Source organism: Gymnodraco acuticeps, unplaced genomic scaffold, assembly GCF_902827175.1.
Source record: "Gymnodraco acuticeps unplaced genomic scaffold, fGymAcu1.1, whole genome shotgun sequence".
NCBI classification, from domain to species: domain Eukaryota; kingdom Metazoa; phylum Chordata; class Actinopteri; order Perciformes; family Bathydraconidae; genus Gymnodraco; species Gymnodraco acuticeps.
Genome location: NW_022990118.1, coordinates 148,047 through 173,921, shown reverse-complemented (window position 1 = coordinate 173,921; position 25,875 = coordinate 148,047). Strand labels below are relative to the sequence as shown.

The 25,875-nt window shown below is 43.0% G+C and overlaps 1 protein-coding gene across 2 annotated transcripts; it reads right to left on the bottom strand.

Moving 5' to 3' along the window:
* Positions 1 to 537: 537 nt before the first annotated feature.
* Positions 538 to 5,775, bottom strand: LOC117546359 (proenkephalin-A-like). 2 transcript variants are annotated; one of them, XM_034216569.1, is made up of 3 exons: positions 5,516 to 5,775; positions 4,723 to 4,869; positions 538 to 1,316 (listed from the first exon to the last, which is right to left on the bottom strand). In XM_034216569.1, exons 2-3 carry the CDS (start codon positions 4,864 to 4,866, stop codon positions 753 to 755), a joined length of 708 nt encoding a protein of 235 aa, XP_034072460.1. In that variant the 5' UTR covers positions 4,867 to 4,869; positions 5,516 to 5,775; the 3' UTR covers positions 538 to 752. The 2 variants fall into 2 exon arrangements, with proteins under 2 accessions (XP_034072460.1, XP_034072461.1); XM_034216570.1 differs by lacking the exons at positions 4,723 to 4,869; positions 5,516 to 5,775 and adding an exon at positions 1,391 to 2,192.
* Between the last annotated feature and the right edge of the window lie 20,100 nt (positions 5,776 to 25,875).

Below are 25,875 nucleotides of genomic sequence, written 5' to 3'. Positions count from 1 at the left end.
TAAAGCACTTTGAATTGCCTTGTGTTAAAAAGTGCTATATAAATAACCTTGCCTTGCCTCCAAACTTGATTTATATTGTTGACGAGGTATCACTACAGTGCATACACGAAAGCAGGGCGTGGCAGAGAAAGGATGATATGTTTTTTACTTGTGCTCAGGATTAAACTTCAAAAAGTAAATTATTACTCAATTGACCTCTAGATGGGGCAAGTTAAGCCACAAGACCACTTTCTTTTGAGTCATATTTTCATGCCCTTTGTGATAAATGCATTATTTTCATTTTCATTGAAAGAAGACCTCCTGAAATAAAGGTTGTTGTTGTCATTTGTCTTCTATCTAATTTGTCCTTGTGTAGAGGACAACATAAGTACAAATTGGCTCATCTTACCCCACTGTTACCACCTATGTTGGATCATATACCGGCACAACAAATATTTGCACATTTTAATGATATTTGAAGAGTTGTTGACTTCACTTTGTCCCCCTTTTCTGAAACACATAGAGCCCCTTGATTTAAATCATGCACTGGACAAACACTCCTTGATCAACAGATTATTTTAATAAATAATATCATCATGAAACTCAAAAAACAGACGGAAAATGATTTGTGCACATCTGAACAACACACGTTTATCTTTTTTTTATCATTACAGTAGCAGAAGTTATACAAAGCAGTTGATTCAAACACCAGGTCCAGATTACAGGGGGACTGCTTGGGGAGACGGGGGTTGAAGGGTCATAACCGTGGCATCCTAGTCCATGAAGCCCCCGTACCTCTTCTGTATCTCGCTGCCGTTCTCCCAGGCCCGTTTCAACACCCCCCCACTCTTGCTGCTCTCCACCAGCCACTCCGGCCTGCCCACCCGCCTCATGAAGCCTCCGTAGCGCTTCTTCAGCCCGCGGCCCAAAATGGCCTCCAGCAGGTCGCTCTGCGGGACCCCCCCCTCCGCGCGACGCATGAAGCCCCCGTACCTCTTCACCGCCTCCCCCCCCTGCTCGGATGCAGCGTTGAGGATCTTTAGGATCCCCAGGCGGATGTTGTCTTCCTCCTCCTGGTTTCCTGGATCCTCTGGGGAGGGGGGGGAGCGGCGGGACATGAAGCCCCCGTAGCGCTTCATGAAGCCGCCGTACTTCTTGGCCAGCTGGTGTTCTGGTGACTCTGCGTCCACATCGGCAGCTGCCATGGCGCCCGCTGCCTCCTGCTCCTGGCGGGGATCAGGATCCAGGGGGGTCTGGGTCTCCTCGTCCAGCAGGAGGTCCCGGCACAGGCGCAGCTTCTGGCTGTCCAACACACCCTCACACTCAAGAGAGCATGTCTGGAAAAAGGAAAACAATCTGAATGACATTTAAAATCGATATTAACAATCCAATGTTTGCCAGTTACAACTACCTTCATCCTTATGCCTTCATTGCAATATCCTGAATAATTAAAAGCTTAGTTGAATACTCAATTCTGATTTGATAAGGAGGATCAAGGAAGAGAAGGAAAGATCTTAAGATCGCTGGTCGGCAGAGAAATCTCCAAAAGAAGACTGACAGGAAGTAAACACTAACAGGAACAGCAGAAGAAGACAGACAGGAAGTAAACAATAAAGAACACAGTAATGGCTCTGGCAGTTTTTAAAGACTGGTTAGTGGAAAAGAAAATGTGAACAGACTTGTCAGTTACAGAAAACCTCCATCAGTGCTGCTGTCAGTTTAAGATATGTTGTTGTTGTTGTTGTTGCCGCAGTTCGTTTTTTTCTTAGCAGAAGCAATACGTTCATTTTCAAGTCAATCAAATCATTTTCAATTACTATTGTGAGGCAAGTGGTTTGTTTATTTAGCATGTGGCAGTAAAATAAGTGTGATAATGTGCTTCGCATTGGGCCCTGTTTGGTGATCTTTTTTCTTTATCACATTATCCCTCACTTAATGCACCGTAGAGATTTTAGAAAACACATTCATTTCAAGATTTCTTATCTGTAGTTTTATTTTCTAATGCTCGAACCCTTAGGTTCACCTCAGTGAAAAAGTATGGCTGACTTTGAATCAGGGTAATTGCTCAGCAATCCCTCATTTGCTAAATGTTTATAGCATTATAAGTGTGTTGTGTATTTCACAGCCTTTTGTTTTACTATAACTGTAACCGTATCTTTAAATACTAGCTTTAGCTAAATTTTGATCATTTTAATAAAAATAACTTTTGTAATTTGCTGAAGCGATCACTAAATTGTGTCCCAATAACCCCCCCCCCCCACCATAGTGCTCATTATGACATTAGCATTAGCATATTCTAGTGAACTATTTAGAGGAACAGTTCTCAGTGTATATGAGATATTAAATAACTTAACACTAAAAGCAATCTAGCCTGTATAAAATGAATTTACATTCATTTTGAAAATGATTCTCCTAATAATTCTCCCATGACGACTGGCAAAAATAAACTGTCACCACTGAATTTATTCAAACCTATTGGGAAGAAATTCAAATTAAATTTAGTTTCTTTGTCAAATGGTGAACAACATAACATTTGAAATCAATTATGTATTTTCTTATAGCTCTATCCATCATGTGTCATCTTCCAACCATCATTCATGAGTTAAAACATAACAATAAGCTTCATGAACTGTTGCAGATATTCATGTAAGAAACACAAATGGCTTCTGATAGAGAAGAATGAGAGATCACTTCGTTCTGATAAACAGCTTCATAAACAGTTTCTCTCTGGAAAGCATCTGTCGCAGCCACTCAGTACCCTATTCTTCTAATGGAAGCTTTGCCCCCCCTCCCTTATCCCAGTCATCCTTTAACTATGTTAGGCCGTATAACCGTGGTGGCGGGGGGACAATCCGACTAAAGCCATCTGCCGGCCCCTCGGGGCCACACACTGCCCCCATAACCTGCCCCCAACCTCATTGGATCTCACTCATTAGAGGACACAGAGGGAATGCTGCTGAGCTTTCAGTGCCGCTGGCTTATGGAGACAGAATTAATGAAGAGGAAAATTGAATTGAGGAAATATTGGCCCCTGAGGGGAGGGGGCTACGGGGGGTGATGCTGAAGAAGCCCCCTCTAGTGGTCAGAAAGGGAATTTTACAATAAATAACAGCTGCGTATAGGAAAAGGAACAGACTATGGACAGATTTCCAAGGCTGAACATCAATGTATATGTTTTGTATATGTCTATATGTTCTTTTACAGGTATTGAGTTGTGCTGAAACATGTATGTAAAGGGTAAAGAATCCAGGGGAATGGTTCTTTGTTTCAAACATCTTAAGACATTCTCAAAATCTCTAATATTTATTTTGAAGGATGGATATTATGGAATTATGACTTATCTACTGATGTTAGTTATTCCTCTAAAATCTACTTTGCTGTAATTTTGAAGCAATGTGCTATTACAAATCAGTAATGATGTATACGGTTCAGCCTGAATAGGAGATCAAATATGAAATCGCTTGATATATATATATTTGAAGTTGCGAATATTTTACTCAGGGTGCATACATTTTGAAAACAAAGTCCTCTGCTTATAAAATGACTTTGCATCAGTTAATACAAAATGTGTATTGATGATAAGGAAACGATGACGTCTACACCATCACGTTTATACATTTATTGACACATCAGAATTATTTCAAATTTGAAAAAACATTTAAATGGACTAAAATAAATGGATTTAAAGGAGATGACGACATAGTGAGGAAGAGCTTAAATGAAAAAGAGGGTTAGGTTATGTATCCACAGCTAATTAACACTCCATAATCACCTCAGCAGGAACATCCGTAAATCACTCCGCACTGCTCTATGAATGAATGTGAGGGGTTCTCATCACCTGCAGGCACCTGCTCTACAGTGTGGAGAGGGTCTGAAGCCCCGCAGGACGCCAAACTGCTCTGGATGAATCTGCAGCCATTGAGGTGCCCGCCGGAGCGCAGAGAGGTCCGCCATTACGCACGGAGGTTCGCTGCTTTTACCGTTATTAAATCAGCTCAAAACTACATCAGGCTGCTACAGAATAACCACTCATCATAGCTCTACACACGCTCAATTTATTATTGAATAATCTGCTTTTTAAAGAAAGAAAAGTCCGGTTACCTTTTTAATAAACCTTTTTTTTTTGTAAAAGTGACGTCTCCTATCTTATCACTGAGACAAATTGCAGTGCGTAACGTTCATGACTAAACTGCGTTTCCAGTTACGAGGGGATATACAACATAATTACTAAAAATAGCCCCAGTTCGATATATCATATAAACAGCTTCACCAAATGAATGTGTTTCTTAGTGAAGTGTCAGAATTTCAACCGGATTAGAGCGAATATTCGGTTTTTACAGGTGGTATTCAGGATGATGCATGAATAAAGGGAGAGGAGGAATCGATGTGCAGAGGAGGAGAGGAGGATAAATACATATGGAAGTAGAAGGATTACATTTAAAAAAAGAGAGGCGCAGAAATAAAAGAGGAAAGGAGAGGAGTGGATCCTACAATACTGGTAGAAATACAAAATAAAGAAAATAATTTGGTCGCTATCTTCATATCAGTCCGACACTATTGTATGAATACAACTTCGGTACATGGGCAGATAGTTTAGTATGGTAGGTGATATTATGAGTTGGTCCAAGGATATGTATATTTGAGCTGATAAAACAATGACTGTGTGAGCAGGAGAAGTTATTTCTTTAGTTTATTTTGTATTTGAATGTATGAATCCTAATGTCTCAGATGTGCAGTAGTTACCAGAGAGGAGAGCGCTGGGTGCTGTCCCAGCAGGCGGTACACACACAGCGCGCACTCCTTCTCACACTCCGTCCCAACCACCAGCGACACGCACGCGCCCAGCAGCAACATCCACAGGCAGCTTCTGTGTGGGGGGGCAGCCATGGACTGAAAAACAGGAGCATTCCATCCGATTCAAACTTTGTCACGAGCAACATTATTCTCCACAAACAGTCAATTAGGAAGTCCTAATCGATTAGAATATTATAACAACTAGCACCAGGTTTGGGGATTACCGGATTACATGTAGGTTAACAGGATCACGTCAAAAAGGTAGGAAAAAGAAGAATATGTACTCAGATTACCCCTATCGTAAAAATAGTTTTTCTAGCAGGGTAGAAATGTTGGTTAACTGTTGTCAGGATCATTACATTGTTGGTCTATAGACTACTGAATAAAGGCAGCTTCTCTTTAAAAACGGAGAAGAGGGATTTGTTTTAATAAAAATGGTTCTGTCATTTTATAGAATACACTTGAGTAAAATCTATTTCATTTATTTTGTTGTCTTTATTTGATGACAGCGTAGATAGGACATTGCACATGAATCAAAAGTAAAATTAAATAGAACATGAAACAGTAAAGATATACATACAAACAGTAGAAGATAAACAAAACAGTGAGCATTTACATATCAATAGTGAAGGATATATATCTATAAGTAAATATGTTAATATGTTTATGCTCATAATCTTTGAGTCTCTTTAGAAAATACGTGAGCAGCAGAAGTTTGTAAAAGAAGAAGTTAGTATCTTACCTTTGGTTTAATTCTAACGACCCTTAAGATTGTGTGCTTTCCTCGTCAGCGTGTGCCCTCGAGGCTGGAAACTGCTGAGTGGCGCGAGCCTGTGCGCCGAATATATGTGCGCGCGGCACCCTGTGTTTCACGTGGAGCGTAGAGCGGTCCTGGTTCAGCCAATCAGAAAAAAACAACTACACAGACAGCACATACACACACACGTCACACAGTACCGGACCGTTCAGAGAGTCCGCGGTGAGAGAACGGTGAACTGCCGCGGAGCTTCTGAGTGCTGCAGCTGGGGCTCCGCGGCTTCTTTTAAAGCACTTTGTGCGGCCTACGTCATCCAGATAATGGGCAGAGGGTGGAGGGGGTGGAAGGGGTAAATAGCGTCACGGTGTGACGCGACAAGAAAGCCCCCACGCCATCATCCCTTTCTGCACCTCCATTCTGTCACACACCGACTCCATCCTCTGCTTTATTGCTTCTCAACGGGTCTGTGACATAGATAATAAATGGCAATACCATGCAGGTCATGGGTGGGAATTATATTCCATGTTATTGTGTTTTCAGGTGGTGGGACTTTTTTTAGATAAGAAAACAGGCATATTGACTATTGCTACACATGCTTTATGAATGTACTGCAGTTAGAGAGTACTGAGAAGTAGTATCTGAGATCAGTTACTATGTCTCCCAAACAATGTGTTGCTGAACGATGATTCCTCTGAATTTATTAAACCATCAGAAAATGTTACATTTCTTTCAAGATTCAAGACTTTATTGTCACATTCATATGCAGTGGCGTTTTCATATGTACAAAACTGGTGGGGCACGAACAACTTAGTTGTTTATATAAGCTTCCGGTGCTTTTTTAAACACGTAGGCAGTGGCGGTTCTAGCTGATATGGCGCCCTGGGCGGTGCACCTTTCGTCGGCATTTGAGGTGTTTGCTAAATGAAGGTGACTAAATCAATAACGGTTATAGTGGTTGTTTATAGCGTTTTTATTGCAGGGCTACACATTATCGTTCTGAAGTAAGACGGTTTGAAATGATTCCAATGTAAGTTGCTGAACTGACGACGAAAGACAGGCAGTTAACAAGCAGCAATGGAGTTAAGGTTACCGGGATAATTTAATGACATGCTTAATGATGATATGATACCTTTATCTTTTGAGCGTTTATCTTCTTCTTCTTTCCTTTTCTTTCTAAACTGGGCCCCTGTGCCTTTTTTTCTCCATCACCGTATGTATTAATGTTCGACCCGAGAATCAATGCATCCCCTCCCCCAACACTGTCAACTACAGGTCAAGACTATAGCATTTTGCCGTAGTCAGTTTTTAAATGATTATTTATTGTTTCATACAACCCAGGCCAGGAAAAACATTTATCTGCAAAACAATTGATATTGTATGAATGAATTTGGTGGAATGTCGATGTGTGAGATTAATTGTACTACTTTATAAACATCGAAAGTGATTATTTGATAGAGATAGTTTACCCGCCGGCCCCCTCTCTCTCCCCCATAGTGAGGCGACCTGAGATATCCACCCTTCTTTGAGTGTGAGACTTTCTATCCAGCTGCCTGCTGTCATAAGGCCGCGCCCCCTAAGACCCACAACAAAAATAAGACATTTCGTGCAAATTGTCGATAAAAAACTCTTGTTTATGAAGCATTGCTCTTTTGCTCTGCCGCCCCCAGTCAAACTGCCGCCCTGGGCAACCGCCCGCATGTCGCACATATCAATATCCACCACTGGCAGTAGGCTATCTATGGTTCCGATGCAACAGCAAGCTCATCATCATATACACACAGAGAGAGACAGAGAGACAGAGAGAGAGAGAGAGGCACTCATCACCGAGGTCACAATATCAATCGATCCAATAGCCAACCCAATAGCCTATAGGCAAAACACAGAAGATCAACAACAGATATGACATAAAATGAACTTACCAAAGCTGCAGTAGATGGTCAAATTAATTCAATTTCTTTCTGTTTTACTGATTTTAATCACTATACGCTGCTCTCTCTCGTCTCCTCTTCACAACTACACTTTTCGCGTTTCACACGTACTTACAGCCAATCAGCTCTCTGAATTATGAGATGACGTTTGGTGGGGTTGCCACCACTTTGTCCCACTGGTGATTATTTTTTTGCCGCACACATTGAATACAAAAAGACTCTGAGCATGCGCAGTGTAGTTCATTTTGACAACGAGAGAGAGGGGCTAGATCCACATTGCCCCACATTGCTCAACACTGCTCAATAGGCACAGTGTAGACACTAATCAGAAGAACGCAGACTAAAACAGCAATGTAAAGACGAATCAGACGACTAAACATGATCTTAAAATATATTTCAACATATGTGTTATACATATTTTTGGAATTATTATTTTAATTACTTTCTGCTGACAGTAGGTGGGGCTGCTGATTCCATAGATGTGTCTCCCATCACCTAAAACCCCTGTCTATACTCTCAACTCAGTGTTTACATTAATGAATGCAAGGAAAATCTATAATATCTTGAAAAACGAACAAACTAAAAGTCCCATTATATCAGCTGTGCAACGTTAAGCAAAACGACATCATGTTTTGTAGTTCATTTTGGGTATACAAAAAGGTTTAAAATATAGCCTATACTAGGGATGTGCATCTCCATCACTGAGGCCGATGCGATGCGCATCTCAATATGTTGCCAACGATACGATACATTAACGATACATTTGAAACACCTGGGCCCAGGAGTTCAAAACTTTGAATCCCTATCTGATCAGATCAGATTTGGATTTTGGGGAGTTCAAAACCAAAAAACAGGATTAGGATCACTTTGATATCCGATCAGATCAGGAAATCCAATACAAGCTTTAATCTGGATCAAATCTTCAAAACGGGTAGTTCAAACCGACAACACAGGATTGGGATCAGTTTGATCCCAAAAAACTGGATTATCCTGATCCCACCAGAGGGGTGGATTACCAGAGCAAAATGTACTGTACCATTTATTTAAAAATATGTTTCAATACTAAGGGGTAGACCTAGGACCAGGGGGAGGGATTATATCTCTTCGCTGGCCTGGGAGCGCCTTGGGATCCCCCAGTCAGAGCTGGTTGATGAGGGGGAAAGAAAGTTTGGGGCTCTCTGCTGGAACTGCTACCCCCGCGACCCGACCACGGATAAGCGTTAACTGAAATAATACACAATTTTTAGCCTTCATGGGAAATACATTTAATTTTTTACATTTTTGCTCATGTTTGTGGTGGCCTATTTTGTTTCCAACCAAATGTTGATGACATAAATGTTTATGCTCATAAAAGTATCACAGCAAAGATTGTCAATCACAAATGTAATTTAGATTAAAGAAAAAATATCTTCAACAAAAAATAAGTCCATCATCTGTCATCACCTTTCAAAAGTAATTGCGGACAATAGCATCTCGCCTTGCACCACCACTCAGTCTCTCATTTAGAGGGAAATCCATAGGTGGGCCTGATCATCAGCAGGTGCGAGGGGCTCTGGGGGATCATCGATGTCAGAGAGGGGGACTCTGCGATGGACAGCGATATTGTGTAGCACAATACAAGCCAGTGTTATTTGGCATGTTCCTTGGGGTTCCACTCTCAGATAGTTGAGGCGTGCAAAACGCCTCTTCAGTACTCCATTCAAGCGCTCAATGGCACACCTTGTTCTTCCATGGGCATTGTTGTAGCGCATCTGTGAAGGAGTGTTGGCCGTGGGAAAAGGTGTCATCACCCATGGTAGGAGTGGGTAGGCACTGTCGGCTAATATAACTCCATCCGGCCTGTTGGTTTGGAATTCAGTGAACAACCGGCTCTCTCTGAAGATACGTGCATCGTGGACTGACCCAGGCCATCTCACAACACAGTTGGTGATGGCAAGGTCAGCATCTCCCACAAGTTGCACATTGATGCTGTGCCTCCCTTTCCTGTTGACATATTCCCACTCCCTCTGACGAGGTGCTTGAATATGTACATGGGTGCAGTCGATCACCCCAATGGTGTTGGGCATGTCTCCCAGAAGAAAAAACTTCCGCTTCATTTTGGCAATCTGGCCATCAGTGGGAAAAGTCACAAAGTGATCCAGCAGCATCGAAAACTATTGTACAGTTCTTCTGTTGTGTACTGTTGGAGAGGTTTGGGGCGCTCGGTGTGTACCCTTTGGCGGTAACCTCTCCTTCCAGCATGGAAGATGTGAACAATCCCTGCCATGACTGTGTTCTGACTGTTGTTTCAGTCAGTCTACATCAGTCTCTGAATAACAACTAATTGCAAATACACACCTGGAATGAATGTCCAGATTGGTTAGGGCCTGTGGTTAATTATGTAATTAATAGCAAGGCCAGACCTATACAACTAATTGCTGACCTGACCAAACCATTGAGTTGGAAAGATGGACAAAAAGGGGCCTAATTTTACATCTGCTGAGACCCATGCACTGCTGCTGGGTGTAAGGAACAATTATGACTCCAGTTGGCAGCTTTAACAGAGAGGGTGGAGCGACTAAAGTAAAGGGCGGAATATGGATGGAGGTGACAGACAATGTGAATGCCACAGGATCTGGACACAAGAGGACGGTGGACCAAGTGAGGTTGAGGTGGAAGCATTTGAAGCAGCAAGCTACCAAAGACCACAACCAGGCTAAAAACCCACAGACGGGTAACAAACCATAAAAGGGGGCAATACACAGATGTGGTACTTGATATGGTCAGCAGTCACAATATTTACATGGAATACCAAACGTTGTACTGGATGGTGAGTCGCAGGTACTGTATGTGTGATTTTATCCTTGTCCCTATAGAACTACAATTATTATCTTTTATAATTGTTATTTTCATAGTACTACAATGGCTATATGTCTTACATAGCATCCTAGTACTGCAATTGTCCAGGAGCTTGCATGCTTGTGATCATCTTATTAAGGGGTATAAAGTATATTGATAAACTTTCATTTCAGGTCGTCACTGCACCTGATGTAACACACACCATTGAAGATGAGGTCCTCCTGACCCATGTGGATCCAGAAGCTGGACCTTCAGCCAGGCCTGATGACACACTGCAAGAGCCACCTCTAAAGAGAAAATGCAAGCGCACCAGAAAACCAGAGCAGAGGGATGATGCCTACGAGACTCTGCTGAGCCGTGACACGGAGAGGGATGATGCCTACGAGACTCTGCTGAGCCATGACACGGAGAGAGACGATGCCTACGAGACTCTGCTGAGCCGTGACACGGAGAGGGATGATGCCTACGAGACTCTGCTGAGCCGTGACACGGAGAGGGACGATGCCTAAGAGACTCTGCTGAGCCGTGAAACGGAGAGGGACTATGCCTACGAGACTCTGCTGAGCCGTGTGAAACGGAGAGGGACTATGCCTACGAGACTCTGCTGAGCCGTGACCCGGATAGGGATGGTGCCTACGAGACTCTGCTGAGCCGTGAAACGGAGAGGGCAGAGATTCAGATCCGTCTGGCCGAAGAACAAATACAGCTGTGCCGGCTTCAGCAAACTGAAACCTCACTGAGAATTCAGCTCCTCAAAGCACGCCTGGATGATCCAGCTGCCTTTCAATGAATGTTTTATTGTTGTTACCCTAGTGGGAGTATTTTTTTAAATTACAATTTCATTATGATTTGATGTCCTTTATGTATTTAAAAATATAATTAAACATTATAGATGTCTCTGCAATGTGGTCTCTTGTCTTCCTTGTATTCTTTTTCATGTCCACTAGATGGCGATCGGTAGGATTAAAGCACTGATATTCAGGATCTAGTCATCTTGAAAAATCGTAATCTGGATCAGGCTAATCCTATCCTGAATTGCTTTGAACTCCAGGGACAACATTTTGCCGACTTGTCTGATCCTGGATCACAAAGAATGGGATTTCAAAATCTGATCGGATCTGATTGAGATTAAAAGTGTTGAACTCCTGGGCCCAGGCGCTACGATACGATGATATTCACCCCTGTTGCGATACAGTTCGATACGATGCGATTCAACACGATGCAAAATAATGATACTTCAATATGGTACGACAGAGGATTGTTGTTGTATTCCTTACAGTATATGCAGCAAATCATAAATTAACAAAAAAGTGCTTTACATATTTGGTTCTCTGTACTCGTACTGCGCATCCCATCATGCTGTTTTTTTTTTACCTTAAAAAACAAACACTTGGACCTTTCACAAACAGGCCTTTTCACAAGTGTAGTAGTGTTCTCTGTCTCCAGAGTACAGTACAATGTTATAACACCTCACAGTTAAACTATTTAAGGATGCATTGCCCAGGATTAACAATGTGCAAATAACAACTACCATAGAGCAATGCCCATACAGCTGCTGCCTGATGTGCTGAACACTCATCCATAGGCTAACTCACCAGTGAGCAGAAAGCAGTGGTTTCTATATGAACAATAAAGAATACAAATACCCTTTCACAAACAGGTCTTTCCTGTATTTCAAGTGTTGCCAAAAGTTTGATTTGTAGGTATTTTTCGGTGCGCTGTGTTTCTCTTTCTCCTCGACTTCCATGTGTGTTGATAACTGAGACTCTCGGCTTCCGTAGTGCGAAGCAGAGATCAAAGATCGTCTCTGCTGAGTGCTGACATGATGAGAGGGTATGATATGAATTAGTCGCTTTTTTACCGATGCAAAGAGAAAAGCAAGTACACGCGGAATAAAGTATTATTATATTTTTTTATTTAATGTTTTCGTATTTTCTATCGCATAAACACAATATCCCAACGTGCACTAAAACATCCAATCACAGAGCTTCAACGATAGCTGAGGATTATGGGTAGCGTAATGTTTTCGGATTTCCAAAACTCAGAAAAAAGAAATGTGTCTCTCAGAATCAAAACGGAAAAACACAAAAGCATTGTACACAATTGAAACCAATGAATGTCGTGTAATTAACAAGGACAAACTGATGTTTTTTAGTTGAGGAGTAGTGCAGATATCACTGTAAAATCATTTGACAGACAGGGGGATACTTATGGTTTACTATGAAAACGCAGAGACCGGAAATACTGTTTTCGTGTTTTTTTGTGTGAGACTGGGTTGTCATATGTGCACATTAGCTACAGTGTAGATATGGCAATGAACAACTTAAGTACCAGGTCCCTCCAACAGTGCAACATGAATATATATATATAGGACATAAAACAAATACAACCAATACAAATAGTGAAAGAAATAACAGAATATAAACAAAATAGTGCAAGAGAATGTAAGATGTGCAAGTAAATACAAAATTGGCATGGGCAAGGGACTATCCTTATTCTTTTCATTTTATTTCTCTTTCTATTTGTCGTTTACATAATTTGTATGTGTGTCCCTATGAGGGAGACTTTAAAACAAAAACAAGTTTGTCACAAAAAAGAAAACAGGCGTATGTTACTGGTGTATTATACTAGTAATAAACTGTTTACGTAGGCCATAATATTCGTTAGCAACACCTGTACACAGGATTTACAATGTCAAGCTACAACCTAATCATTGTAACCTGTAGGCCTAGATATTCAAACAGGATGTACACTGACTAGTGTGGCACAGTGGTCTGTGCATCCGATCATCAGATCAAGGGGGAGTGCTGGGGAACTCCAGTTCGAAACCCGCTCCTGCCGCCACTGCGTCAGGCCGTTGTGTCCTTGGGCAAGACACTTCACCTGGATTTGCTCCTGTGGGTATTGTCCACAGTACATGTATAATACCAATGTGTACTTGTAAAAGCACCTTGAGGCGTGAAGATGGACGGTGTGGCGCAGTGCGCTGTGCAATGATCATCAGATCAAGGGGTGAAACCCGCCGCTGCTGCGTCTGTAAAGCCGGTGTGTCCTTGGGCAAGACACTTCACCTGAACTTGCTCCTGTGGGTATTGTCCACAGTATCTGACCATTGCATGTATGATATATGTGTAATGTGTGTATATGTAAAGCGCTTTGAGTCATTGAAAAAGCGCTATAATAAATGTAAGGAATTATTAATTAGTCAAAACCTTCAGGACAATGTCAGTCAGCACCTGTATCTTCTGTTATACAGGATTAAAAAAACATCAGTACACCTACTCAGTGGGATAAGCCCACGTCTCTTGTCCCACATCCACCGCCTGTTTTTCAGTTTCCTCCATCAATCAGCGTACTGAACAATTATATATCAACCTGCATTTCTTGGAATTCCACCATATTACCTTATCTTGGCATAGAGACGCAACGGCCTTATGTTTTCAAAAAAACATCCACTTGGTGACAAGAACTAATGTAAGGCTATGGTATGAGAAAAATATTTCACCATATTGCTGTATTATTTATGTGCCATGGTTGGAGGAGCCTGGGACTTAAAGGTGTCCTATCATGCAAAATGCACTTTTTGATGGCTTTTGTACAAAAATATGTGTCATGTGTGCCAGGGAACTCACAAAGTGTCAGAAAATAAAACCCTCTCTCTTTTCCTCCGCACCCACATCTCTAAAAACGGGGGAACAACGGAGCTGATCCAGATTTACTGCCAATATGACGTAATATCGGAAATGTGGGCGGGCTTTACACCCACGGCACTATCAGAAACGTCGCTGTCAGAAACAATGAGCAAAGTGTTTTGGACGTAATATGGTCTTTGTTTACATTAGCAAGCATGCTAACACTCAGAGCTAACCTGTACTGGAGAGAGTATGTGTAACAAAGCAGGAAATAAAAAAAGGAACTCACATTGTGGTAAACCCGCAAGAAAATAAGTATTTGAGCTCCATACTGTTTCAGAAAAAATCTTGAAGTGGTTTGGAACATGGAGCATTTAGCTGCAACTGACCAGAGCAGACAGCTCGTCACAGAACTCACAGTGTGTCTGCTGCTCAAAAGGGGGCGGGGCCTGCAGAGAATCAGCCATTCTCTGACAGGGCTGAAATAGAGGGGTATGAGGGATGTCTAAAATGCATGATCTGTTTGGTATTTTGAGCAAAACACATCATAGATATGTTTTTATATATTTGTATATATCTGATACTCATAATATATTCATAAACATAGCAAGATAGGATATCTTTAAGGTTTGCATTGCCATAACCACACTGTAGCTACTGTGCATGTGACAATAAAACCTTTGAATCTTGGATCTAATCCTACAGTCATGTGACCATGGGAATGTATGAATCGCACCCTATCAACTCTCATCAATGAATTGATGAATTTCATGATGGTCACAATAAACACACAGAGGCATTGATCTTAATATGTTTGCAAACCTGAGGTTATTCTTGATTGATCAGAAATACACCGAAAAAGTGTGAATAGCTTAATTGTCCTCAGACTGTAAAAAGTCTGCAGAGCTTTGTGGTGGAAACAGTCAGTTAGGTTTTATTTGTTTGCGCCGCAACATGTAGCTCTCATCTGACTGGCTGTGCATCACAACGGCAACTTCAGCTCAGAGCCTTTTACCATGTATCATGTGAATGCAGTTTAAGAGTAGAACAAGTTCCAAAAGTCGCTTCATCTAGAGAGGAAATCGTCAAGTTGGTAACACTGACAGTCCGCCCCTGCAAGCATCCCTCGAAGCCACTCCCCCAAAATGATCATTATGGATCAAAGTCCATGCAAAGTCCTGGTGCAAAGTCTGAGTGGGCACAGGCAGCCATGTAGGAATGTTTACACAGGCAGGCAGGTAACCATGGGGTAGTATGGGGTGTAGACAGGTAGCTGTAGGAGGACAGGCAAGTCGGCCAAGCAATAGGATCTTTGGGGTCAAATGAAATAATTGGACAGAGTTGTTAGAATCCTGCTACACCTGCAGATACTCCATCTTTTTGGGAGAGCATTTCATTTATTGATAGCTGTCCAGATGTATACTTTAACAAATATAACAAAAACTGCTTCTTCAATACACTGCCCACTATAGCTCTACCTCCTAACAAAGATGACTGAGGAAGCTGTGCGGTGTGGGGGGGCAGTAGAAACAGCTCTGCAGGGTTTGCTTGAATGAATCTTTATTAAAAATCTGATAATGATTAACTGTGGTCAGCACAGCATATGTTTTACTATATGCTTTCTGTTTGATGTCTTATTGGAGATTGGAAAATCATCCATGTGTAATATAATTTCGCTCCGCAGACTGAAACCTGCAGTTTAACAGACATACTGTCCCGTAGAGTGTGTAAATCTTTGGTGGGAGTTTTGACATGCCTCTGACTGTGATATTATTGGAATGAGAGGGAATGTGCTTAATAGGGTCCATAAATATTGTCATATCGATTTGTATAAGCAAATAAGACTAAATAATTGTTTTGAAAAGCTTTATTAAGGTATGTAAAGGTTTTTTAGTACCGAACCCAAAAGTACCATCATTCAATGTGTCACAGGATCACTGTAATGTTTGTCTTTTGGTTTGGTGTTTTCATTTTCTTTGTGTTTCTGAGGTTTTTTACTTTCTGTTCTTTGGACATTGGTCTCAACGGAATTAGGAAAATCATTATCAGGGGAAGGAATTCTGTGTGATGCAACTTTGCTGTGCTTCTGTTGTTCTGATGAACTGTCATATCTTAGTGGGAACTATGGGAAACCTCAACCAAACAGAGAATGTTCCCGCTAAAACCTTAAGCCATAAACCCTCAGACACTAACTGACTGAGTGCCAGAGGCTGCAAGGGCTGATAATAAACAGTTTAAACAGGAACAGGATGGCACTTTGTTATCTTGATGGCACCAAAACTTGTAATTGCCATTTTTCTGAAACAATCACCAGGCTGCCAACGCCTCTCTTCTCCTGTTAAAACGCTGGACACTGTAATATATTTTTCAGGCAAATTCTTGAGAACTGGGAACATACTGGAAGTTTGCAATAAGGGCTCAAAATGCCTGTGAGAGAGTCGTCAAGTGCCTAAGTAGTTAAAAACGTTTAATCTCAATCAGATCCGATCAGATTTTGAAATCCCATTTTTTGTGATCCAGGATCAGACAGCTCTGACAGATTTTGTCCCAGTATTTCAAAGCAATTCAGGATAGGATCAGCCTGATCCAGATTCAGACTTTTCAAGATGACTAGATCCTGAATATGAGTGCTTTAATCCTACCGATCTCCATCTAGTGCAGGCATCCTCAAACTACGGACTCCGGTCCGGATCCGGACCGAACCACCACTGTCTCCGGACTCTGAGCAAATTATACTTTTCATATGTATTATCTCTCTGTATTATATGTGAGACATCGCCACAACGCATTCGCAACGAGTCAAAATTCTCCGCTATGTCCACTGCAAACAGCGCTCTGCATGTCTGACTGTTCCACTGTGTTCCACAGCGTTTTTTCCCCCCAAACAATCTGCGAATCAGAGGCACAGTAGGGCGGGTCTTCGCGGACTGCGGGTGGGAAAAATGTGTGTGTCTCTTTCAACCTGTCTAAGTCAGAGCGAGAATTAAAAAAACAAAATTCAGAGCGAGAATTAACAGCTCATCTAGTTCCATCTGTACTGTAGCTAGTAGCCTAGTTTCACCTACCGGGGTGGCAACTGACACCCTAAAAATAGGCCTTGCCACTCCAATTGGCAGCTTTGTTTTGAAAGAAAAGTTGTGGCTCATCGGACATTTATGAGAGAAAGTCTCTAATGTCCGAGTGCAAGTTAATGCAGCACAAGATGCACGTCATGTAACCCCTCCCCCGGTCCTGGCGCGAGCGTGGACATACGATTGGCGGCGATTTCATTTTTAACTGGACGGCGCAAAACGAGAAGCATTCGGACCCAAGCACTGAAGGAATGAGGTATTTGCTGTCTACACTGACAGAGAAGAGACTGTCAAGTTTGGCTGTACTCAGCATTGAATCAAAACGCACTAAAGCTGTTGATCTTAATACGTTTGTGAGGCGTTTTGCTGAACAAAATGGTAATCGCCGCATTCAGCTGTAATAGACATTTCAACTTGATGCTCTGCTCACGGATGAGCATACACAACTATTAAGATGATGACCTTACGTGTGTAAATATATTTTTTTCTTTGAGGGGGTCTGCCCCCAAAAAACTGTTTTAAGTCCTGAGAAAGTCAAATCAGACGGTGTGTAAAACTACACTGCCCAGCCAAAAAAAAGTAACCACTTTGATTGAACTAGGCCAGTAGGTAAGGACTTTCCACTGGATAATAACTGAGTATAAAAGAATGCATGACTGAAGTGATGGAGACCATGTTGAAGGCAAACAAAAAGAGGAAATAACAGGTCAAATCAAGCAAATCCCCTCTCAGATTCCACAGCAACCAGAAGAACATAAATACTGGCTGGTGATTTGATTAATCAGCTTTGTGATGGAATAAAAAATGCACAGTGCATTTCCTTAGCTGTGGGTGAGTCCACTGACACCACTGACAATACTCAGTTGCTGGTGTTTGTGAGTTTTTATGATGAGGCAAAGGGGGAGTTTGTTGAAGATGTGTTGGGCCTGACGAACCTCAGTGGACACACAAGGGGGCATACATTTATAAAGCAATAATGGGAATGCTGAATGAAAGAGGGTGCAGCTGCCTTTATTCCTAACTGCAGCTCTTACACTGCGACTCTGAGGGGTCAAGCACAGACACAATAACAATGAAAACTGCTGCATTCAGATTATTTTTGTTTTTGCAACCTTGTGTTAAGAATCTTGTTGCAATTGTTTAAAAGTTTGAATGACCGTAATAAACGGACCTTTGTCTTATTGAAACATTTATTTTGGACCTTTAAGATTTGTATTTGAGTACCCCTGATCTAGTGGATATGAAAAATAATACAAGGAAGACAGAGACCACATTGCAGAGACATCTATAATGTCTAATTATATTTTTTAAAGTAATGTAGGCCTGTGTTATACTGAGTGATATGTATGATACACACTGCTCTTATTTTTGCACGGACCTCACAGCTGAGATAAGTCCGGCAGTGCGTCACACTCTTTGAAACATCACTGTTGCCAGAAATACATCCGCGGGGATCCATCAGTGTCTCTTCGGTTATAGCTCCTCCAGAGAGCCTCCTCGATGCTCGATCCTCGATTTGCATTCAGAGAAATGGGATGTCCTTCAACATGGCGCACTGAAATCCATTTCTGGTCTGCTTCAGGACCCATTGTATTCCTTCGTCAATAAATCGCGACCCAGAGATATAATACCCAAAAAAGTGCAGTAATATATGCTTCTCAGCATCCACTTTTAAATAAAGTGAAGTACAGTGCATACATTTTCAGTAAATGTAGTCCATGGGAATAAACCCACATCCTCAACATTGTTTGTGCCATGCAAGGCAGAACTACAGTAGCCTATGCTTTTGAAACCATTTTAAACTGATGATGTTCATCAAAATTGAACTGTATGAAATAAAAAGGCACATTTGTCTTGTAGTAAATAAAAAGGGTGACCTGGAGCCAATCCTGCAATTTCCCCACAGGTGAAAGAGTTGACATGCTGAAAACCCAACCCCTGTAGGGGGGTCTGGGGGGATTCTCCCCCAGGAGATTTGTTGAAATACTAACATAAAATACACATTCTGGTACTCTCTTGAGAAGAACAATAAATAAATCTATTACAACACGACATATATAAAAAAATGAATGCCATTTTAGTTTTGTGTTACTTTGTTCTGAAAGCTGAGCCTGCTGCTCCTCACAGAGAGAAGAGGGAAGAGGCTGTGAATGACTTTACATTGTGGATAAGGGTGGATAGCCCCCAGTGTTCTGTGTGTCAAAATGAAAGACAGCCCACACACCTATCAATCATCAAACCGTGGGGTCTTATTTCATTACGTGTTGATTTCTATCAACACGTAATGTTGTATCGATGTATATAGAGATGTACTACCGCAAAAGTATTCTCCGTCGGGACTTCCTGCAACAACACCACGCCGTTATCTTGATTCTGATTGGCCAGAAGACATTATCAAAGATGTTCTATTGAGAAGACGATCACTACATGACAAAAGTTTTCAAAACCGTCTCTAGCCTTCCGTATTTCCAGACAAGTGGCTACTGAAATCAATCTTACTAACTGCTGTCTGTGCAATTTACTCCGCAAGTTGGCGGACTTTATTTTGCTTACTTTAACATCATTTTTCATGGTGGGGCTAAGCCATTTCTTGGTATGGCTGTAGCCTACCCCAGCCATACCCTAGCGCCGCCACTGGCTGTCATTGATGCGTTTTGCACCCCGGGACGTTGTTATAATAAGTATACGCTGTGACGTAATGACTATTTTATTTATTTATTTTCAAGGGAAGGGGGCCTTGGTATAAAAGTCACGGCTCGCCACTGATTCAAAGTAAATATATAAGTGGTCATGAACACATCTGTCCATCAGACAGAGGGCTGCTGTGCCTCCTGTCATCATTAATGGACGTCTCTTTAAAATGACCGCTCATAGGAGAGGCGTTCTCATTTCTCTAACCGCCTGCTGCTTCCCCTCCTCTCTCCTCGGTTCCCCACCTTGGCTCCTCTGCTCGCATCTCCTGTGGGCGGGACTAAGACATGAGGATAGGAGTCGTGGATAGGAGTCGAGGAGGGGAAATTAGATACATGGGAAAGGTCCTTGTTCTCTTTCAGTTTGTCGTCGTTGTTCCCTCTGTCTGGTCCCCAGTCAGCATGATTTGGATTCCCCTTGGCTGCCCTCCTTGTCTCCTAAGTCTTCCCGGTTTGTTTCTAGTTTTGTTTGCTGCTTTCCTTTCGTTTAACCTCGCCTTCCTCTGCAGTTTTTGTTTTATTTAGTTATAGCTTTTATTTTAATAAAGCTTATATCTTGCCTCCCCTGTTTTGTCCTGCATTTGGGTCCTGCCTTCCTTACCCCACTGTGACAAAAACAAGTTGAATTAATAATCATTCCTTTGTAGTGTACTTCATTTAGTAGAACACAATTGCAAGGCAGTTTTTCAATACGAAAGGAGTTCCAGGCTCTGGTACACTTATGTAGTACCAGCTGTATTAGGTTGCACAGGAGCATGAAAACCTGCCCAATATTTTCCATACCAACACTGATAGAATTTCCTGATTTCCCCTGAGGTCTCCCAGCCTGTTTCTGCTCCCTCCTGTGCCTTCCCATATACATGAATCCTGAAATCATCCCTGCTCTTTTTTCACAAGTTCTAAATAAGTGTTGGACTTGGGTGACTTAGGGAATAAAGTGTTTAATGAAGTCAAGTGACTGTGTCTCACACACACACACACACACACACACACACACACACACACACACACACACACACACACACACATGCACGCACAATGTAGCTTTGAACTGTCACTTATCTACAAGTTACAGCGGTGACAATTTATGGATTTACCATGACACACACACACACACACACACACACACACACACACACACACACACACACACACACGTTTCCCTCGCCTCTGGTATGGAAAAGTAAATTCTGACTCGTGGCTTGCTAATATCTCTCTTTATGACATCAACAGAGGAACAAACATGTTCTCGGCGGGAAGTTAATTACTCCTTACAGTCAGGGTCTAATAAAAAGACAGGCCGCTATGGTGTGACACCTGAAGCCATTATCCCCCACTCGCTAACAGCCACACACACATGTGCTGCATGAGTGGGTAAATTAAATGACAGTGTGTTTAGTCACTGTCCAGGAGGTCTCTATCACCTCTGCAATAACACTTTCCCAGGGGTGTCAACTGAATTCATTAAAAAAGTACACATACACACACACACACACACACACACACACTTGATGCTAGCACATTTAATTAGGTTCACCTACATCAACACAGAAACACATAATTGGGGCTGGTGGTTTTAATTTTCCTAACAGCATTTGGATCAGCTCTTCAGCTGTGTTTCTGTAGAATAAAGAGGTGTGTGTGTGTGTGTGTGTGTGTGTGTGTGTGTGTGTGTGTGTGTGTGTGTGTGTGTGTGTGTGTGTGTGTGTGTGTGTGTGTGTGTGTGTGTGTGTGTGAGTGTGTGTGTGTGTGTGTGTGTGTGGGAAAACCAGCAATTACCAGAATTCCATTAAATGACTAAATGATAAAAACTAAAGTGTTGTGTGTTAAAGCAACATGATAAATATGTTTTCCTACTGGCTACAAGTCAGGACGACTCTTTGCGTCCCTGCTTCGCTCCCTTGCATATTTTTCTTGCGTCTTAATCCCTTCCATCAGGGATTCATGGAGAGATGCAAAAGGAGAGGAAGCAAGGAAATGTGTGACAATGAGACGACCTTTCCTCAGAGCATCACGCCAAGCGACTTCCGTTTGTGATGACAGCGTCACGGTGGGCTGGTGTTTCCTCGGTTATCGCTCCTCAGAGATCGCTCCTCCATCCTCGCTGCTCCGGGCTCAAATAGGAGCCATGGGACGCTCCAGTTTAAGGTACTCCAGACAGCTTGTTTTTCATGATATATGATTCTCTAGATTGGTTTATGCCTAAATGGGTAACATTTGGTTATATTGATATTTATATAAATAGTTTGTGTAAATAAAAATGAAATTGTGATAGAACTTGCATCTGTATGTTTAGTTCAATAAACATTGTGAGGGATCATATTCACTTTATTAAATTCGGCCCTCTTTGATAACATTTGGACACCCCAGGTTTAGAGCAATATCAAAAATACCACATTTGCCTCAGGGGGCTTTACAGTGTGTACAGCATATGACAAAATATGTCCTTAGACCCTCACAGCGTCAAAGGAAAAGCTCCCCCAAATACCACACGCATTAACCAAAAGAAACAAAAGAATAAGTGGAAGACGCATAACCCCCGTATTCCACCGGGTCTGTCTGCGCCGCGTTATGCCTAGATTCCACCGGGTCGGTCTGCGTCGTGTTACCCCCAGTTTCCACCGGGTCCGTCTGCGCCGCGCTGCGCCGTGTTACGGCTGCGCCGCGGCAGCGCCGCGGCAGTCGTCAGGATCGCGGCCACACTAGTCAATGGGTGCTATTCCACCACACGCGCTGCGTTACGGCTCAGAAGCGTCCCAGAAGCGGCTCGGCGCAGCGCTTCTCTAAAATTAGGATGAATCCTATTTTTGCCGCGGCGCAGCCGTAACATCGAGCAGGCAGCCCCCCCTCGCAGGAAGTGGAAAGGTGAGCATCCGGGCCAGGCCCATCCCCCACATATACTAATTTAGCAGACCCCCCTCCTTCATCACAACACCTCCACTACGATACGCACAATGAACGATGAGGTTTTCAACATGGAAGTGGAAAAACACACTATTTTATATTAATTAATTAATCATTTAAAACAACAATAAACACAATTTAAACAGACACAAAAATGTAAACAGACACAAAAATAAAACATTTAACTACGTAGCCTACTTACTTTCTTGTAGAAGTACAAATGTCCAGGATGCCTGAATCAATAACAAAACTGCGAGCCTGCACGCACGACGCTACGCTTCTGAAACGCTTCTGGGACGCGTCCGGTGGGTTATGGCGCTAAAGGAGGTCGGACCAAAACCGCGGCGCAGCGCGGCGCAGACGGACCCAGTGGAAACTGGGGGTTACGGCCATGTTACGGCCAAGTTACGGCTGCGCTGCGGCGTCCGCAAAGATCGCGGCCTCTCTAGTCAATGGGTGTTATTCCACCAGACGCGCAGCGTTACGGCTCAGGGCTCCGCTGGGCTCCGCTCAAAATAGGATTGAAGTCTATTTTTCGACGTGAGACGTTGCAGAGGCGCGGGCAGGAAGTGGACCGGTCAGAGCATCCGGCCCATCCCCAAAATAAATTAATTTTGCAGACCCTATCCCTCCGTAGTCTTTCAAGTAGGAGGGAGTAGAAATGCCAGCGTTCTCCTCCGGTTTACAGGCACTGTGTAAATTATATATATAGAATAATTATGATGATGAATGCATTTTTTTACCACTAAAATACAGCAACACATCTTTGATTCATGTAGTTTATAACTGGAATATTACAATTATTATTAACTTTGTCTGTGTCATAGAATATTTTAATAGAGATTCTCAGTCTTTCTCATAAACTGTTGCTTAACAGACGTGCTTTTGGTGAGTCGCATGTGCTCCTGCTTGTAACTTGGGGGAGGACACAGGTCAAGAGGTCTTCTTCTTTCCTCTGGGGGAGACATTTTGGCTCTTGTGAATTTGTAATACAACCAGGCTTTTGTTCCAATGTCTGGTAATGATTAGGGGAAAAGGCGGGCTGTTTAGATCCCTCCTTTATTGGGATATACAGATCTGTGTTTCTGCCTTTGTCTTCAGAGTTTGCCTGGTGTCCCATAATGAAAGTTGTGGCTTTACCTTGTGAATTCTCCGGCCGCTTGTTTGTATGTTTGTATTTAGAATAAACTCAGTGCTTTGGCTAACGACGATCCAGTCTCCTTCATTAAACTGAACATTGAAAGACAGAAGTTTTCATCACAGTCTGTACAAAGTAGCCTGTCCAGGAAATATGACCAAATCAACAAAAACTGCGAGCCGGCAGGCAAGACGCTCCGCTTCTGAAATGCCCCCGGTAGGGTATGACGCCGGAGGAGGCCGGACCAAAACCGCGGCGCAGCCGTGACGCGACGCAGACGGACCCAGTGGAATCGAGGGGTTACGGACGCGTGTTATGGCCAAGCCCGCCTTAACCTACCATCAGGCCCTGGGGCTAATGTCCCTCCTGTCTGTTTTTCCTCTCCCGCTATTAGAACCAGACGGCATACTTGGCTCCGAGGCCCTGCGGCCGGCACCGCTGCCGCTCGGTACAGAACTCATCTGTCCTTCCTCCTCATCCTGGCCTACAGGTTTAAAATAACCTGTAAGCTTCGGCAGTTTTTGTAATGGCTGCTTGTCTCGAAACTCCTTTTCCCTCAACAATTTCCTTTTCCGAGCGCCACTCTCAAACTTTTGCTTCGCAGACATTTTCTCCTAAACAACCTTCATCTGTCACTCAATCACTCGCAATTTGAATAAGTCACATGTGAAACATATTCTCATTCTGATTGGCTGTTAAGTGGTGCCCACTGACTGTTACGAAGTCATCATTTTTGAGAAAAATCTCTGGAATCCATCGATCTGATTGATTAGCGGAGCAAAATAGTATGGAGGGAAGATATTTTCGTTTGGATTACTGGTCTGGGGGAAGCTCACGAGTGTGTGTGTATAAGTGTGTGTTTGTATTATGGAAATCTGAGACCCAATACTGTGGAGAGTACAAGTCAGAGTGATCAAAACAAATAAATGGTGAATCAATCAGAGTTGTCTTTCTGGTTATTTATTTGAAGCTTCAAATACATAAGATACAATACATATAGACACAGGTCTCACAGAGTATATAATAGTCTGCGCGAGTGTGCGCAGATATAATAGGAAAGCAAAGCTTATATACAAGAAAGGGCGGGAAGCTCAGACTATCTGTCTTCACACGGTCTCATTGTTATTAGACACCTGTCCTTGAGCTCAGAATAGGGAAGTTCTTGTGAGACTTTGTGTGAAGAGGAGTAGCCTCAACATAGTCTGCCAAATCAGCTGTGTGGCCTTGAAGCGCTTGGGAATAAACCCACAGTAGAGTAAAAGAAGAAAACAGCACATCTCAGGAAATGAGAAGCATTTGGTTTAAACATGTATATTACAAACATGGATCGGATTTCGAGGCGTAGTCATGGGGGAGGGGGTCTGCAGTTCGGTGGTTCTAATGGCTTCATCGGTCTGCGACCTTCAGCACTCACTGGATCGGTTCGCAACCGAGTGTGAAGCGGCTGGGATGAGGATCAGCACCTCCAAATCTGAGGCCAAGGTTCTCAGCAGGAAACCGATGGACTGTCCACTCCAAGTAGGGAATGAGTCCTTACCCCAAGTGAAGGAGTTCAAGTATCTCGGGGTCTTGTTCTCGAGTGAGGGAACAATGGAGTGTGAGATGGGCCGGAGAATCGGAGCAGCGGGAGCGGTACTGCAGTCGCTTTACCGCACCGTTGTGACGAAAAGGGAGCTGAGCCAGAAGGCAAAGCTCTCTATCTTCCGGGCCATTTTCGTTCCTACCCTCACCTATGGTCATGAAGGATGAGTCATGACCGAAAGAACGAGATCGCGGATACAAGCGGCCGAGATGGGTTTTCTCCGCAGGGTGGCTGGTGTCTCCCTTAGGGATAAGGTGAGAAGTTCGGTCATCAGGGAGGGACTCGGAGTTGAGCCGCTCCTCCTTCGCGTCGAAAGGAGCCAGTTGAGGTGGTTCGGGCACCTAGTTAGGATGCCACCTGGGCGCCTCCCTAGGGAGGTGTTCCAGGCACGTCCAGCTGGGAAGAGACCAAGGGGTAGACCTAGGACCAGGTGGAGGGATTATATCTCTTCGCTGGCCTGGCAGCGCCTTGGGATCCCCCAGTCAGAGCTGGTTGATGTCGCCAAGGAAAAGAAAGTTTGGGGCTCTGCTGGAACTGCTACCCCCGCGACCCGACCACGGAT